This window comes from Neophocaena asiaeorientalis, unplaced genomic scaffold (assembly GCF_003031525.2).
Source record: "Neophocaena asiaeorientalis asiaeorientalis breed wild unplaced genomic scaffold, Neophocaena_asiaeorientalis_V1.1 scaffold44, whole genome shotgun sequence".
Classification (NCBI taxonomy): Eukaryota; Metazoa; Chordata; class Mammalia; order Artiodactyla; family Phocoenidae; genus Neophocaena; species Neophocaena asiaeorientalis.
Genome location: NW_020173678.1, coordinates 1,580,931 through 1,597,323, shown reverse-complemented (window position 1 = coordinate 1,597,323; position 16,393 = coordinate 1,580,931). Strand labels below are relative to the sequence as shown.

General features: G+C 45.9%; 1 protein-coding gene across 1 annotated transcript in view; it reads right to left on the bottom strand.

Moving 5' to 3' along the window:
• IPO9 (importin 9) overlaps nucleotides 1–16,393 on the bottom strand; it is a 42,884-nt gene that overhangs the window by 20,817 nt on the left and 5,674 nt on the right. The window contains exons 2-12 of the mRNA XM_024749661.1: nucleotides 8,774–8,835; nucleotides 8,468–8,554; nucleotides 7,535–7,736; nucleotides 4,650–4,738; nucleotides 3,845–3,931; nucleotides 3,218–3,337; nucleotides 3,006–3,106; nucleotides 2,764–2,822; nucleotides 2,009–2,160; nucleotides 1,230–1,328; nucleotides 248–354 (exon numbers count right to left, since the gene is read on the bottom strand). Coding sequence (XP_024605429.1) covers nucleotides 248–354; nucleotides 1,230–1,328; nucleotides 2,009–2,160; nucleotides 2,764–2,822; nucleotides 3,006–3,106; nucleotides 3,218–3,337; nucleotides 3,845–3,931; nucleotides 4,650–4,738; nucleotides 7,535–7,736; nucleotides 8,468–8,554; nucleotides 8,774–8,835 — 1,165 coding nt within the window. The remainder of the gene's footprint in view (nucleotides 1–247; nucleotides 355–1,229; nucleotides 1,329–2,008; nucleotides 2,161–2,763; nucleotides 2,823–3,005; nucleotides 3,107–3,217; nucleotides 3,338–3,844; nucleotides 3,932–4,649; nucleotides 4,739–7,534; nucleotides 7,737–8,467; nucleotides 8,555–8,773; nucleotides 8,836–16,393) is intronic.

The following is a 16,393-nucleotide window of genomic DNA, read 5'->3' as shown; positions in this document are numbered from 1 at the left end:
TGCTCTTCCGATCTAAACCTATAACTGAAAACGGTGTAATTTAATAATAACAGGTTTTTCTAATTAAAAACAAAGCAAAAGTCCTTCTTTTCAAACCTTTTTGAAATGGGGTAAAAGCATCTTAGCCAACTGTTTTAAGGATGGGAAGAACTGCTTTAAAACAGATAACGCAAAGCAAGGACGCGCCTGCCTCCGACCTGATGCCCAGAGCACGTCCCTCAGTGGGACACCCGCCGCCCACTCTCACCAATGTCCGGTGCCGCCATTCTTGGTGTGCTCAGCTTCCTGTAAATGCCGAGTTGCTGCGGCGGCCAGGGCTGCTGCGCTCTCATTCTGGAAATCAGTGGCCACAGCCTGGTGGGAGGAGAGGCGCTAACAGATGTTTCTGTGCAAATTAAACTGCAAGCTTCACTGCACACTGAATGGTTCCAACTCCTTTCCATACACACGGCTGAGCCCAATTAGGTACACTCAAAATACAGCCCCTAATTGTGTTAAGGTCTCTACGTTAAAGCAGTACCCGTATTTCCGCAGTGCCCAAGCACTGTGAAGCTCACAAAACGGACAGCTCCCTCTGGCTACATTCGGCAGAGCCTACGTGGTCAATGAGAGATTCAGCTTTGGACGGCAGGGGACCAGATATTTATTCTCTGGGAGCCTGACTGTGGAAATACAAGGCTAATCTACTAGCTGAAACTCGGCGTGGTCTTTCCTAGGTGCCTTAGAAACACCGCGGGATAACAAGGAGTGCTCACCAACAATGAAACAACGAGAACGGGCCTCGTGCCTGACAGGCGGCAGGTGGCAGCTTCTTCACAGACCCTCAGCCTAGAGACAGTCCTGGGCTCCAGTCAGAGCCAAAGAAACATGAGCAGCCACCCGGGTGTCCAGCCTCTCGGCAAGTGTTTTTAATTTGCCAACCTCTAGTCTGTGCTACCGCTTCTTGCTGAAGAGTGAATGAAACTGAGCAGTTCCCGACTCAAGCCTCCTTGCTCATTAGAACCCTACCCTCTGCACAATTCTTACACCTAACATCTACACATAAATCAGAACCGAGAGCAGTGACTCTGGAACTCCGGACTCTCCGACGTCACTCGAGATGCTCTTCTTATCCCCCAGAAGTCTACGACAAAGTCACCCAACAACACTGCTCAGCTTGGGTTAGGGACCTGGAAAGAAGAGGAACGGCTCAGGACCATCCGGCTCAAGCGTCAAGGTGGCCCTCTTACCAGCAACAAGTCCTGGGCCGCGATCCTGACAGTGTAGGAGAAGGTGTCATCATCTTCATCTTCCACAAACTGCTGGGGGTTGGCTGTCCACACTTTGATCTGAAAGGACGAGGACGTCAGGCCTCCCTGAGGCTCCCGTCTGCTCCGTGTGCTCCCCTTTCCATCCACACCCTGGAATGGCTCTGCCTCTTGTTCTCAGCTTGAACAGAACGCTATTCTCTTTGATGCAGAGAAGCGAGCCCTTTAAGAAGCTGAGCAGCAAAGGCCGCTGCAGAAGGTGGCTGACTGCTGGCCCCTCCTGCTGTAGGTGGCTGTTACCCCCAGATACGTCAATTTGCTGAGTCTAGTAGGTCTGATGGGCATTTAATGGAAACTCGTGTCCACCCTCGTGCTGTTCACACGAGACAGGCATTATCGTATTTTTTAATGTTCTTTTCTGGTCTAATGGTTCACCAACCAGGCTGATGATCTGAACTCTATTATATCTCACTATTTATAGAGAAAGGTAGGCTTTTCTGGCTATCTGGGCCTTTGGTTGGCAGTCCTATAGATGTAAAAGTATTAGTGCTCTGAAAGCCCAATTACCTAGTACAGGAGTTGATAAAACCCCAACACCCAGGGATTCGGCAACATAATGACATCAGAGCTTTCTAGACCCTCCCGTGAAGTTACTCTTCAGGTGTCTATTCTTCAAAATCACTTGGTCGCCTGACTTAGACCCCACATGCAGGCTGCACTCTCTGAATGCAAGCCGGTCACTGTCTCCCATACGTGGTTACCTGCTCCTCGGTGATCTGCATGTATAGGATGAGATAGTAAATCAACTCAGGCAAGGCCTTCTTGACGGTGCTTTTGAATTTGCTATTTTCTAGGAGAGCATGGACAAATTCAAAAATGCTAAAGACGAGATTTTCAAAGCCCAGGACTTCACCTACAGGAAACACACGAGAAAAGCTTTTAATGACAAGAAAGCAAAAGGAAAGCACAGACGCTGGAAAGGAACTACATCATCTCTGTAAGTTAATGAATAGTTAAAGCACTTGCTAATTATTATTCTCCAGGGAATGGAAGAAGGGGCTGAGGAGTCAAAGAAATGAACTTGAGGCTGTTAAGTACTCTTTGGCTTTTCAAGTAAAAGAATCAGGGAATTCCCTGGTGGTCCAGTGGTTAGGACTCAGCGCTTTCACTGCTGAGGGTGTGGGTTCAATACCTGGTCGGGGAACTAAGATCCCAAAAGCCGTGCAGCGAGGCACCACGCACCTCCCCCCCAACCAAAAAAAAAAAAGAATCAGAAACACTGAACATATCTTCCACTCAGAAATTCTACAATTTCACGAGACTTACGCAAATGCCTATGAGGAACAGATCAATGATTTTCAACTTCTCATTTCCCCACATCTAACACACTTAGAGGAAACTCAGTGAGAACACTCTTAAGAGCATGAAGCCTCTAAGTTCCGGCCTCTGTTCTGTCTTTTCCTGGCTCCCTTTCCCACTAAGTGGTGCACCTGTCGAGATGAGACACGCCACGTACCATCAGAATCCACAGGATCTTCCACTTCCTCTGTGTAGTTTACTTCTGTCCTCACATAAGTACAATGAAGAGTAAAGAAACAGAATCTGCAGTCTGCTTTGGACACACTCTACAAGGGAGTGCTGTGCACGCCAGCACTAGGAGCAGACTCTTTAAGCGAGTGGAACCACATGGACGTTAGGACCCGAGGCTAGATTCCCAACCATGGGCTGGCAGGCCCGTCAGCCTTCTGGAAAGGATATAAAGCTGCGCTCTCAGTTAGGGTGTTCCAAACAATAGGCAGAATCTGCTGCATGGAGGACACCATGTGCTTTGGGAAGTTTTTCACCAGGGCTGTCACTGCCTGGGAAGTTAAAGAGAAAAACCCCAAGAGTTACAAGTGCTATGGGGGAAAAATCACTGCTTTCAGAGCACCCTTCAAACCCCCAGCACCTCCGTCGCAGTAAATGTTTACCTTCAGGACTTCCATCTTAAACCCGCTGTCAGACGTGGGGCCGTCTGGTATCTGGAGGGCCTGGACGAAGGCCTCTGTGAACTGCTGCACCACAGGGAAGATCAGGACTTTGGCCGCGCCCTGGCGGCGGAAACCAAAGTCAGTACTGGACGCAGCCCGAATCAGTGGCTCAGTGCATGCACCAAACACCGAGACCCGCGCTGTCTCCAGACCCCTTCAGGCTCGGGCCTCAATCAGAAGGGCGTGGCCACAAGGTCACTGGAGGTGTCCCCAAGGTCTGCTGTGTCCTTATCCAACACTGGCAGCTCCTCACCAGGAGCTTCTTCAAAGCTATTACATAAGGCCAGCTTCTCAATCCCAGGGACTGGTATTTTTCAGCTAGGCTGGTTCCACACGGGAGAGAGATAAAAGAGCAGTGAAGTTCTGGGTGATGACTAGCGTGAAAAAGATGCAGGAGGAGGTGTTCGAAAAAATAAGGCTCAGACGAAAGGAAACTAAGCTACACGCAGATGAGGAACTTAACCAGAACATTCACTGCACCCACAACACGGCGAGTGTCCGTCCTGGCACTGCTGTGCTGAAGACCTCTAGGCAGGCCGTCTGTTACCAACCTAAAGGCTCACTCACCTTCTCCAGCTCCTCCATGTTACAGATCATATGGGCACAAGTGGTAAAAATCTCCACGGCTCGGGAACGGGTTCGAATACCATACACCTGGAAACAAGTTACAGTGTAGCCATGAGACCGGTGGGTGTGCGTGCGTGCGTGCGTGCGCGCCTGTGTGTGTGTGTGTGTGACTGAACTGTGACTACTAAATCCTGACGTGGGACTGGGGGTACAGAGACAGGAAATGTCAATCACTCATGTCCAGGAGACAGACTTCTTCTGTAATCCAGAGAATGGAAGGCAGCACGATGTTAGAACTTACTAGAATCAGCCTTACATATAGGCCTCGGTGGGTTAATTTGACAAAAATATGAAGCTGGATACGGCCTGAAATCCCAACACGGTCAGCGTATTTCTGTCAAAACACAGCCCTTGGCTGGGGCCGGAGAGGAGGAGGGAGGTTAACCAAACGCATACAGAGTAAAGTAAGGGCTTATAGGGCGCAGTGCAGGGATAGAATCGTTTCCAAGTACTCGGCTGAGGCGAGCGAGCTTGGGTGGGCTGCCCCGTGAGAGGCCAAGGCAGCGCCAAGGCAGCAGGGGTGGGTGAGATGTGAGGGGAGACTGCAGCTACTGCACGCTCTCATCACAGGCTTGTCCTCGCAGTTACAAGCGAAGGCCTAAGTATCATCCCAGCTCAGTCTTTGTCAGTTCTTGTCTTCAGGTCTGGGGACCGGCAGCCAACACAGTGGGCGCCCCCTGAGCGGGGGTGGCTGGCCAGAGCCCGAGCAGCTCTGCCTGCTGGATGGCGCAGCTGAGACTCGTACCTCGGCCATGGTGAAGATCTTGTACATCTCTGGGAGAATGACAGGAGCAACCAGCGGCATCTGGGTGTCTGTGACTTCTCGAGTGAATTCTACAGAGAAGAAAGCCCCGCTTTACAAAGACATTCCGCATGAAAACTGTTGAACTGCTTCTAGGCGGCACATAGGGAAAGACGCTGGTTGGGAGACTTACCCTGGCGTACGGAAGTAGTGCCAATTATTGGTTAGAAGGGAAAGAGAACGCAGAGATAAAGGAGAATACATGAGATTAAGAAAGAAAACCTGTAACGGAACTGTGTAAGAATCCTCATGAGGTTGCCTTAGGAAAATTCGGAATTAATCTAGTTTGTGCCCACTGTCACCATCCAGGTGCACTTGGAGGCGTCTCACCTTTGTTCCACTTTCAATACCCTGCCCAAGAAGCTGTTCTGACGCACACAGTCAAGTCTGTGCAGACTTACCTGGCTTGAGCTCCACCCTGCAGACGGGGACGATGTCTACTGACCTAGAGGTCAGGCCACTGCTCAGAGGAAGAGAAGGGGGTTTACACCCCGTGACGGCGGCGAAGAGCACCCCGGCCGCGGAATGAGACTTGAGGAAGGCGAGGCAAATGTGGGTCCCAGCCTTCCCTTCACGTCCAAAACCTCACAAGGCACCGAGACGGCGAGCAGGGCTCTGGACTGTGTCGCGGAGCGTGGAATACAAGCGCTCGAGTCCCAGAGGCCTCTGCTGCTTAACCAACCACATGCATTACTCTCATGATCACCCTCGACAGCCTCGATTTATCAACACTTTACAAGCTGAAGTCCGAAGTAAGTTTTCTGAAGTCACTCATCAGGTCAGAAGAAGCATGGGATGCCAGCGACATCAGTCTCCAAAGCTCTTTGAGAGCGAAGAGAAAGCTGAGGCCCATGGATCACTCATTTCAAGCCCTGGCGGCCGTGTCTGCATTTCCTTCACACCATCAGCCTTAGCTGTCGTTGACAGCAACAGCTAAGTGTAATGGGAATAAGCCTTATTACATTCGAGAGACTGGGACAGCACCTTCAACAGCCCTGACGAGAGTCAGACCCGCTCTCCTGCCGGGCTCCTGCCCCCACACCAGTGCCCTGCTCCCCGCACGCACACCTGAGCTGCAGCTGCCGGAGTGCGGGCCAGCCTCACGTGAAGGTGCGTGGCTGACAAAGGTCATCTCACTGAACGGTGATTTCCTTAGTCAAGCGCAACAAGGGCTCTTGAGCACGCCAACTGTATATACAAACGTACAAGTATTCTGTTCTCCAGGTTTTTAAAAAAGAAGCTGAACTTTGTGCTGCAAGACTGGAAGGGAATGGGCTTCCTTTCCTTAGTAGAAAGTAGGTCTGTTAATTGATATTTTGGCATCATGAGCTTGTAAGTAAAGACTCCCAGGGCCTCCCTGGTGGCGCAGCGGTTGAGGGTCCGCCTGCAGATGCAGGGGACACGGGTTCGTGCCCCAGTCCGGGAAGATCCCGCATGCCGCGGAGCGGCTGGGCCCGTGAGCCATGGCCACTGAGCCTGCACATCCGGAGCCTGCGCTCCGCAACGGGAGAGGCCACGACAGTGAGAGGCCCACGTACCGCAAAAAAAAGACTCCTAGAAAGCTCATTCCACGGAGAGGGGTAGGAGAAATCAACTGAATAATACGCCATACAAGAGAAACATGGGCAATAAGCGGGGCAGGGAACATCTGAGCAAGGAGCATTTGACCTTTTCAATAAGGTCAGCTCTATGCCCTGAGCACCCGTCACATGTAATCAATAAAAATACACTGGGTGGTGCAAAAAGGCAGCTGGGGCATGGGAAGAGGGGGTTTGAAACAAAAGGAGAGGGGCGATTTGCTTCTGGACATAGAACTGGTATTATCTACTATCAATATTAGATGGACTAGTAAAATTGGGCCCAAATGCCAAGTTTAGTAAACTGACTGACACTCAGAAAAGGTTGTAACAGCGTTCCTAACTAGGTAAGAATACCTTTCAGGTAAGCTAGCAGATCACGGAGGAGGTGGTAAGACAGGGGCGAGACTTTCGCAAACGTATATAAACAGAAAGCAATGTGGTCTCTAACAGATCAGTGCCCAGTGGCTAAGGTCCACATAAGGATCCCTGAGAGCAAAGGAGAGCAGCGACCCCACATGGGGGACAGGAAGCAGGGCAGAATTTGCAAGAGACTGGGAGACTCAGGCCATACCTGGGGGTATTTCAGGATCGGTCCTATGAGGGACTGATAGGTTAGCTAAGCTTAGAAGAGCTGTTTACTAAGTCTCCTTGGCCTCCAAGTTCAAGTATTTCTCTCAACTTCTCAGAACAGAAAGAAAGAAAATACACCAAAGACTACATATTTTTCTAAGCTGGCCAAACGAAGATCAGGATTGCAGAGTGGGACTGTTTTTATCTTCTTTCTTCTATCTCCATAAAAATTCAACTTGACTATTCTTAACTTTGCTTTGGTTGAACCAAGTAGAAAAATAACATATAACAATGGCGCTAATCATGATGGCTAAAATCCACTGTGTGCTACCACAGGTCACGCTACACAGCTTAGCTCACTGATACCACCTAATGTTCCTTTGAGGCGCACACCATCATTACCTGAATTTTACACACAAGGAAACTCAAGCTCAAGAGACGAAGTAGGTTGGGTCAAGGTTAAGCCAGACTGTGAACTGAAGTCTGTGTGCTTAACCGCCACACTTGACTCTTTCCTGAGTGGGAAGGGCTGGCAGTGGCAGAAGCACAACACCGACTTCGTCCCCTGGGAAGTGTCACCGGTTCGGGAGGACAGCCATGGAGGTGACAGCTGGAGGAGCAGCAGGGAGGGCGACGCGTGGGATCCAGGGGGCAAAACCAGGGGATGGTCTCCAATACCTGTAAGCACTCGCATGGCGCCGTGGACTGCGTTTAAGTCTCCGCTCACCAGCATCCCCATGAGCAGGTTGAAGAGCTGGGGCCAGGCTTCGGGCCAGTCCCAGTGCGCGATGGCCGACACCGCGTAGGCCACGCTGGAGCGCACCTTGCTTATCGACTCTCTTAAGCCATTGGGCAATAGCTCCCGGATGACAATTTTTGCCTGGAGAGGAGAAAAGCCCACCTGCCATTAGACCAGGTTATAAGTGAGTGGCAGAGTCCTATCCAGTTCATGTGCTGGAAAAGTAATGTGTACAAGACACTGCATATCTATGGAACACTCCAGTACGCCAACTGGACAAGTAATTCATCCAGAGAGTTTAACTATGGTCTCTAAACTTATGCTGTCCATTATGGTAGCCACCAGCTACATGCGGCCATTTCAATGTAAATTAATTAAAATTAAATGAAGTTAAAAATTCAGCACATCAGTTGCCCTAGCCACATTTTAGGAGCTCAGCACCCATAGGTGACTAGCAGCTGTACTGGACAGCACAGACACAGAATGTTTCCATGACGCAGGAAGCTCCAATGGACAGCGCTGCTCTAGACCTTCTACCTCAGAATTTCTTGGGGGCCCAGCATGGTTGCACAGCACTGGACTAACTAGAAACATTATTTCATGTAACCCTCAAACAACTCTTTAAAGTTGGAATTTTAGATATTTAGGAAATTGAAGCTTAGAAGTTAAAATACTTTTTGAGTATTTCATAGCTAGTAAAAGGCAAACTGGCATCTGCACCCAGGTCCGCCTGGCACTCGAGCTCTCTCATCCGTAGCATGGCTCCCGCAATGCCAACTACCAGTCACTCCACGGCCTTCTGATAGCTCCTTGTGGTCAGAGAACGGCCCTCACCATCTCCACAGGCAGACAAGTCGAGTACCTCTCCTCACCCTTTCTGTGGTCTCAGGAGGCCTGAACCTCTCCGACTGGGCACACCAGTGAGTCTCCACGTACTGCTTCAAGATGACTGATGCCAGCTGTGAAAAGAGTAAGCCAAGTAGCACAGCAAGAAAAAGACTCTCTTCACACATACAAACCATACACACGGCCCGATATATTCATCTGAAGTCTATCTAAATCTGGTATAAAATTCTAAGTTATTTATAAAGTGGCCTTATTCTTTCACTTTCCCATAAGAAAGTTCCACCAAGTAAAGGGAAATTACTTATAAACTGGGCCAATCAGTCTCGACTTACCTGACGGATCGCCAGTGCCCCCTGAGGATCTACGGTCAGCTCTGCCAGGTGAACACCAAATTCTGGAAGGGAAAAGTCCATTGTGAGTCCAAGAGCGCCCAGGAACGCCACAGCGGTTTACTGAGCTCTAACCCTGATGCCAACAGGAAAGATTTCAGAGGATTCAGTGGCTCCAAGAGTGCTGATGACTGCTCACATTGGCTCCTCTAAGCAAGAGAAGCAGGGCAGGGCTGCTCGCGATGAACAGTCCAGCACCTCTCACTTCCTCCAATCGCTGCACAGCCGTCTTGCCTTCCAAGGTAGCGATGCACGTAGTATCTAACCAAAAACCGCTGCTATCTAACCCCAAAGGAAAATTAAAAGGTGAGACTTCAGGAGTTGTCCAGATGTACACCACCAAAGAAGAGATGATTAGGTCTAAGAAAATCTGGCCTTCACAGGCTTAGTCCTAAAAATACAACTGTTATAAGTGAGCAGTTTCTAACAAGCAACGTAAGTAGTAATCTCGAAATGCATATTGGGAGGCTACAAACAACTCTGACTCCCAAATTAAAATTTAGATCCTTCAATGTAATCCCTATCAAAATCCCAATGATTGGATTTTTGCAGAAATAGAAAAACCCATGCTGAAATTCATATGGAATCTCAAGAGACCCCAAATAGCCAAAATAATCTTGAAAAAGCCCAGAACTGGAGGACTCACACAAATCTACAGCAATCAATACAGAGCGGTACTGACATAAAGACGGTCACACAGATGAATGGAACAGATCACTCAATGTGGAAAGAATGGTCTTTTCAACAAATGGTGCTGGGACAACTGGATATCCATGTGCGAAAGGAGTAAGCTGGACCCTTACCTCACACCATAACAAAAATTAACTCAAAATGGGTCAAGGACCTAATAAGGCCTAAAACAACGAAACTCTTAGAAGAACACATAGGACAAAAGCTTCGTGACATCATGACATTAGATTTGGCGATCATTTCTTGGATGTGATGCCAAAGGCACGGGTAACAAAAGAAAAACTAGGCTTCATTAAAATTAAAAAATGTTATGCATCATAGGACACTATAACAGCATAAAAGCAGCTACCCACAGAACGGGAAAACTTGCAAATAGATATGTAATAAGCCACTAACATCCAGTTATATAAAGAAATTCTACCACTCAACAACAAAATGACCCAATTAAATGATGAGCATAAGACTTGAACAGACATTTCTCCAAAGATTTATGAAGGCCAATAAGCACATGAAAAGATGCTCAACATCACTAATCATTAGGGAAATGAAAAGCAAAACTGAGGTACCACCTCACATACATTAGGATGGCTACCATCAAAAAAACAGAAAACTGCCATTGGAGAGGATGTGGAGAAACTGGAACCCTTGTGCCCTGTTAGTGAGAACACAAAAGGGTACAGCCGCTGTGGAGAACAGTACAGTGGTGGCTCCTTAAAAATTTTTAAATAGAATTACCATATGATCCAGCAAATTCCACGTATGGGTATATACCCGAAAGAAATGCAAGCACTGTCTTGAAGAGATATTTATTTGTATGCCATGTTCACAGCAGCATCGTTCATAATAGCTAAAATGTGGAAGCAACCCAAGCGACCATCAACAGATGAATGGATAAGCAAAATGTGGTCTATATGTACAATGGAATATTACTCAGCCTTTAAAAGGAAGGAAATTCTGCAATAGGCTAAAACAACTGCTATAATGGATGAACCCTGAGGACAGTACACGAAGGGGAACAAGCCAGTCACAAAAAGACAAGTACGTACGTACCCACTTACGTGAGGTACTTACAGTAGTGAAAATCATAAAGGCAGAGAGTAGAATGGTGACTGCCAGAGGCTGGGGGACGGGGAATTGGAAAGTTACTGTTTAACGAGTATAGAGTTTCAGTTTTACAGGAAGAAATGGGGATAGTTGGCAGTGAGGGCTGTACAACAATGTGAATGTATTTAATACCACTGAACTGTGCACTTCAAGAAGGTTAAGATGATAAATTTTATATTAAGTGTATTTTACCACAAGAAAAAAAGTTTGAATTTAGATCTAATTTATACTTGCAAAGGAGTAAATTACCAAATATATATTTGTGAAAAGAGGAAGCAGAATGTAAGGCCAAGAGCGCACCCTAACTTTCGCATCTTGCCTTCCAGGGCTGCGTGATCCAATATGGCAGCCATCAGCTACAAGCGGCTACTGAGGACCTGAAATGCGGCCTCCGAGAACTGACACGTGCTGGAAATGTAAGACATGCACCAGACTGCAAACGCAGTATGAGACAAAATACTGTGGAATATTTTAGTAAAGTTTATATCGATTACATATTGAAATAATACACTGCATACATTTGGTTAAATGATTACAGTATTAAAAATGAATTTTACCTGTTTCTTTTTTACCCTTTAGCTACTAGATGATTAAAACGTTCACGTGACTCACACTCTTCCTACCGGACAGCACTTTTTTGAGAATGGACAGCAGCTTTCAGAACTGCTTGGTCGTGGCAGGTGCACAGGTTACAACAGGCTCACCATCCGACTTGAGAGCCATGACCAGTGGGGTTAAAGCCTGGGCCCTGAGCTGCCGTGGCAATCCCTATCCAAATTCCAATGGCGCTTTCCACAGAAACAGAACAAACAATTCTAAAATCAGCATGGAACCACAAATGACCCAAATAGCCAAAGCGATCCTGAGAAAGAATAAAGTTAGAGGCATCACGCTCCCCGATTTTAAACTGTATTACAAAACTGTAGTAATCAAAACAGTGTGGTAGTGGCATAGAAACAGACATACAGATCAATGGAAGAGAACAGAGAACGTAAAAATAAACCCACACATACATGGTCAATTAATTTATGACAAAGGAGCCAAAAATATACAACGGGGAAAGGAGAGACCCTTCAACAAATGGTGCTGGGAAAACTGAACAGCCACATGCAAAAGAATGAAACCGGACCACTATCTCACACCATACACAAAAATCAATTCAAAATGGATTAAAGATTTGAATGTAAAAGACCTGAAATCATAAAACTGCTTGAAGGAACCATAGGCAGTAAGTTCCTTGACATTGGTTTTGGTGATTGTTTTTTCATTTGACACCAAGATTAAAGGCAACAAAAACAAAAACAAGTGGGGCTACATCAAACTAAAAAGCTCTGCACAACAAAGGAAACCATCAACCAAATACAAAAAAGCAACCTACCGAATGGGAGAACATATTTGCAAATCATGTATCTGTTAAGGGTTTAATATACAAAATATATGAAGAACTCATACAATTCAATAGCAAGTAAAACAACTGGATTTTAAAACGGGCAGAGGACCTGAATATACACTGTTCTAAAGACCTAGAGATGGCCAACAGACACATGAAAAAGATGCTGAACAACACTATCAGGGAAATGCAAATCAAAATCACAATGAGATAAACTCACACCTGTCACAATGGCTATTATCAAAAAGATAAGCAATAACGGGACTTCCCTGCAGGGGATAAGACAGGGGGTGCAGGTTCGATCCCTGGTCAGGGAACTAGATCCCACATGCATGCCATAACTAAGAGTTCGCATGTCACAACTAAGTAGCCCTGGAGCCACAACTAAGGAGCCTGCCTGCCACAACTAACACCCAGCACAACCAAATAAGTAAATAAATAAATATTTTTTTTAAAAAAAAGGATAAGCGATAACAAGTGTTGACAAGAATGTGGAGAAAAGGGAACCTTTGTGCATTGTTGGTGGAAATGCAAAATGGTGCAGCCACTATGGAAAACAGTATGGAGGTTCCCCTAAAGATTAAAAATAGAGCTACCATTTAAGGCAGCAATTCCACTTCTGGGTGTTTATCCAAAGAAAATGAAAACACTAACTCAAAAAGATACATGCACCCCATGTTCATCGCAGTACTATTTACAATAGTCAAGATGTGGAAACAACCCAAGTGTCCACCGATAGGTGAATGGATAAAGAATATGTATGTGGTATGTATGTATGTGAGTACAGATACACACACACACACACACACACAAAATAGGATATCAGTCAACCATAAAGAAGAATGAAGTCTTGCCACTTACAACACTATGGATGGACCTTGAGGGCATTACGCTAAGTAAAGTAAGTCAGTCAGAGAAAGACAAATACCATATGATCTTACCTATATGTGGAATTTAAAACAAACAAACAAAACAAAACAAAACAAAACAAACAAGCTCACAGACGCAGAGATCACACTGGTGGTTGCCAGAAGCTGGAGATGGGGGGTGGGCAAAATGGGTGAAGAGAGTCAAAAGGTATAAATTTCCAGTTATAAAATAAATAAGTCATGGGGAAGTAACGTGCAGCATGTCAACTACAGTTAATAATACCGTGTTGCATATCTGAAAAGTTGCTAAGACTAGATCTTAAAAGTTTTCATCACAAGAAAAAAAAAAAATCAGTTTTTGTCCTATTATTTCTATTGCCCATCATGAGTACACTGTTTGGCTTTCTTATCGATGTAACTAAAGTTACTTTCCATGGTAAGTGCTAACTGTCATAACTAGATTCCACTGAAATAGCCATCCAAAGGGTATTTATGCAATACAAAAGCTTAATATCAGGAAAAAGTTGTTCCAGGCAATGTTCCATGTTCAAGGCTTATCCAGGTAAGCAGGTGAAAAACTACTGAAAATAATCTATGCCTATATCTTTTTAAATGTTTTCCTTCATATTGTTCTCTTTTGTATTTGGGTTGTTCTATTTTTTTTAATGTTATTTATTTATTTATTATTTATTTTTGGCTGTGTTGGGTCTTTGTTGCTGCGCGTGGGCTTTCTCTAGTTGCGGCGAGCGGGGGCTACTCTTTGTTGTGGTGCGAGGGCTTCTCATTGCAGTGGCTTCTCTTGTTCCGGAGCGTGGGCTCTAGGCGCGCAGGCTTCAGTAGTTGTGGCGTGTGGGCTCAGTAGTTGTGGCTCACGGGTTCCAGAGTGCAGGCTCAGTAGTTGTGGCGCACAGGCTTAGGAGCTCTGCGGCATGTGGGATCTTCCCGGACCAGGGCTCGAACCCGTGTCCCCTGCACTGGCAGGCGGATTCTTAACCACCGCGCCACCAGGGAAGCCCCTATGCCTATTTTTTTAAATTAATTAATTTTTGGCTGCGTTGGGTCTTCATTGCTGCACGCGGGCTTTCTCTAGTTGCGGCGAGGGGGCTACTCTTCACTGCAGTGCTGAGGCTTCTCATTGTGGTGGCTTCTCTTGTCGTGGAGCACGGGCTCTAAGCAGGCGGGCTTCAGTAGTTGTGGCACGTGGGCTCAGCAGTTATGGCTCATGGGCTCTAGAGCGCAGGCTCAGTAGTTGTGGTGCACGGGCTTAGTTGCTCCGTGGCACGTGGGATCTTCCCGGAACAGGGCTCAAACCCGTGTACCCTGCATGGGCAGGCAGATTCTTAACCACTGCGCCACCAGGGAAATCCCTATGCCTATTTTGTCTAATGTTTAACTTTGAAATAATTTTTAGACTTAAAGTAGTTTCCTCCAACGCGTGACAGTCCTATTCTTTCCTTGTCTTTTATGACCCGACCACTTTTGATAAGTAACGGTCAGTATTCCGTAGAACACATCTTGATGTTCATTCGACTGACGTCTCCTCATGATCAGATTGAGGTTATCCGTTTTTGGCAAGAATATCAGGGAAGTGATGCTGTGTCCTTAGCGTATCATAATGTTGATAAATTTTCTTATTGGTAATGTTAACCATGACCACTTGGTAATGTGTGGTCTGCTGGATTTTCCACTGTAAAGGTACTGTCTTTCCCTTTACAAATGACAAAAATCTTCAGAGAGATACTTTGAGATTATGTTCATATCCTGTTTCTCTTCAAGCACTCACTGATTGATTTTAGCACCCATCTGTGGATCCTGCCTGCAACAATTATTACTGTGTTGTTTGTCCTGTGGTGCTTTTGTATTTCTTATTCTCTTTACACTTACTAATTACTTGCAATTCTTTTGTAAGGAAGCACTGTCCTATCTCCTTTATTTATTTCGACCCGTGTGGACTCATGCTTATTCATTTCACTCCATGAGTTTTAACCCGACATTCTCATTATTTGTTCTGTTGCTCAGCTGTTCCACTGTGGCCACCAGCACACCTTCTTGCAGGCCTTTCCACATGCTCCCATCGTTTTTCAAGCCCTTCCTTACATTCTGTTATCGCAGGATATTCTAGGCTCACCTTGTGTTTTCTCTGCCTAAACCCTGGAATCAACTTTTCCTCCAAAGAGCCCTGGTGCTTTTTCGTGGAGAATGCTATTTAGAGATCAAGATCTGGGCGCTAGGTGTGCTCACTGCTTCTGGGATGTCACTGCTCCTAGGCCCTCTCAGAGAACAGCACTACGGCACACATGTATGCATACTAATGCATGCTTACACATACATCTGTCCGTCCATCCGCCTGCCAATCGATCCATCTATCTACTGATAACTCAAATGCCAATCCAATATCTCAAGGTTCACTCTGCTTGTCCTCCTTATTTGTAATGCTTTCTCTGATAGTGGTAAATCTGGCTCTCATTATCTACAATAAAATTACTTATTTGTTCAATCTTAGTATACAAAGAAACTATTTACAGAACTATTAACACCTGTGGAAAACAGATATATTAACTGGAGTATAATTTTTGTGTACAGTCCTTTTTGACTTGAGTCTTACAATATACAGTCAAAATACTATTTTCCAGGGACTTCCCTGGTGGTGCAGTGGTTAAGGATCCGCCTGCCGATGCAGGGTACACGGGTTCGAGCCCTGGTCCGGGAAGATCCCACATGCCGCGGAGCAACTAAGCCCATGCATCATAACTACTGAGCCTGCACGTCGCAACTACTGAAGCCCGCGCACCTAGAGCCCGTGCTCTGCAACAAGAGAAGCCACCGCAATGAGAAGCCCAGGCACCGCAATGAAGAGTAGCCCCCGTTCACAACTAGAGAAAGCCCGTGAGCAGTAACGAAGACCCAACGCAGCCAAAGATAAATAAAATTTAAAAAACAAAAAACCAAAATACTGTTTTCCAAAGTTACTTAGGTTAGTTCTTTCGTCCCACAACACCTAGAAGTAGTTACGCTGTTCATCTGTAATACAGTTAGGTTCACGTGTCACTAATTGTACCCTTCCGTTGTTTGATTTTAATTATTTACTTATTTGGGGGGTATGTAAGATTTATTATGATTCTCAGAGTTCAAGCTACACAAGAAGGCATATGCTCCCTCCTCATCCCTAACAACTTCCTTCCATCCTCTCCCCAGCCGCTCCACATAGATAACCAATCTGTTTCTGGTTTATCTTTTCGGTATTTCTTTTGCATAAACAAGCAGACACATGTGTATTTTCTTGTGTCCTCTTGTTTACATGAAAAGTAGTATATTATACTCTTTCGCACTTTGCTTGTTTTCAGTTAACATTATAACCTGGAAACCATTCCGAAACAGTTCCTCAAGATTCCTTATCCTCTTTTTACGGCTGCATGATACACCACTGTATGGATACACATACTTTTTTTTTTTTTTTTTTTTTTTTTTTTTTGGTTTTTTTTTTTTTTAAACATCTTTATTGGGGTATAA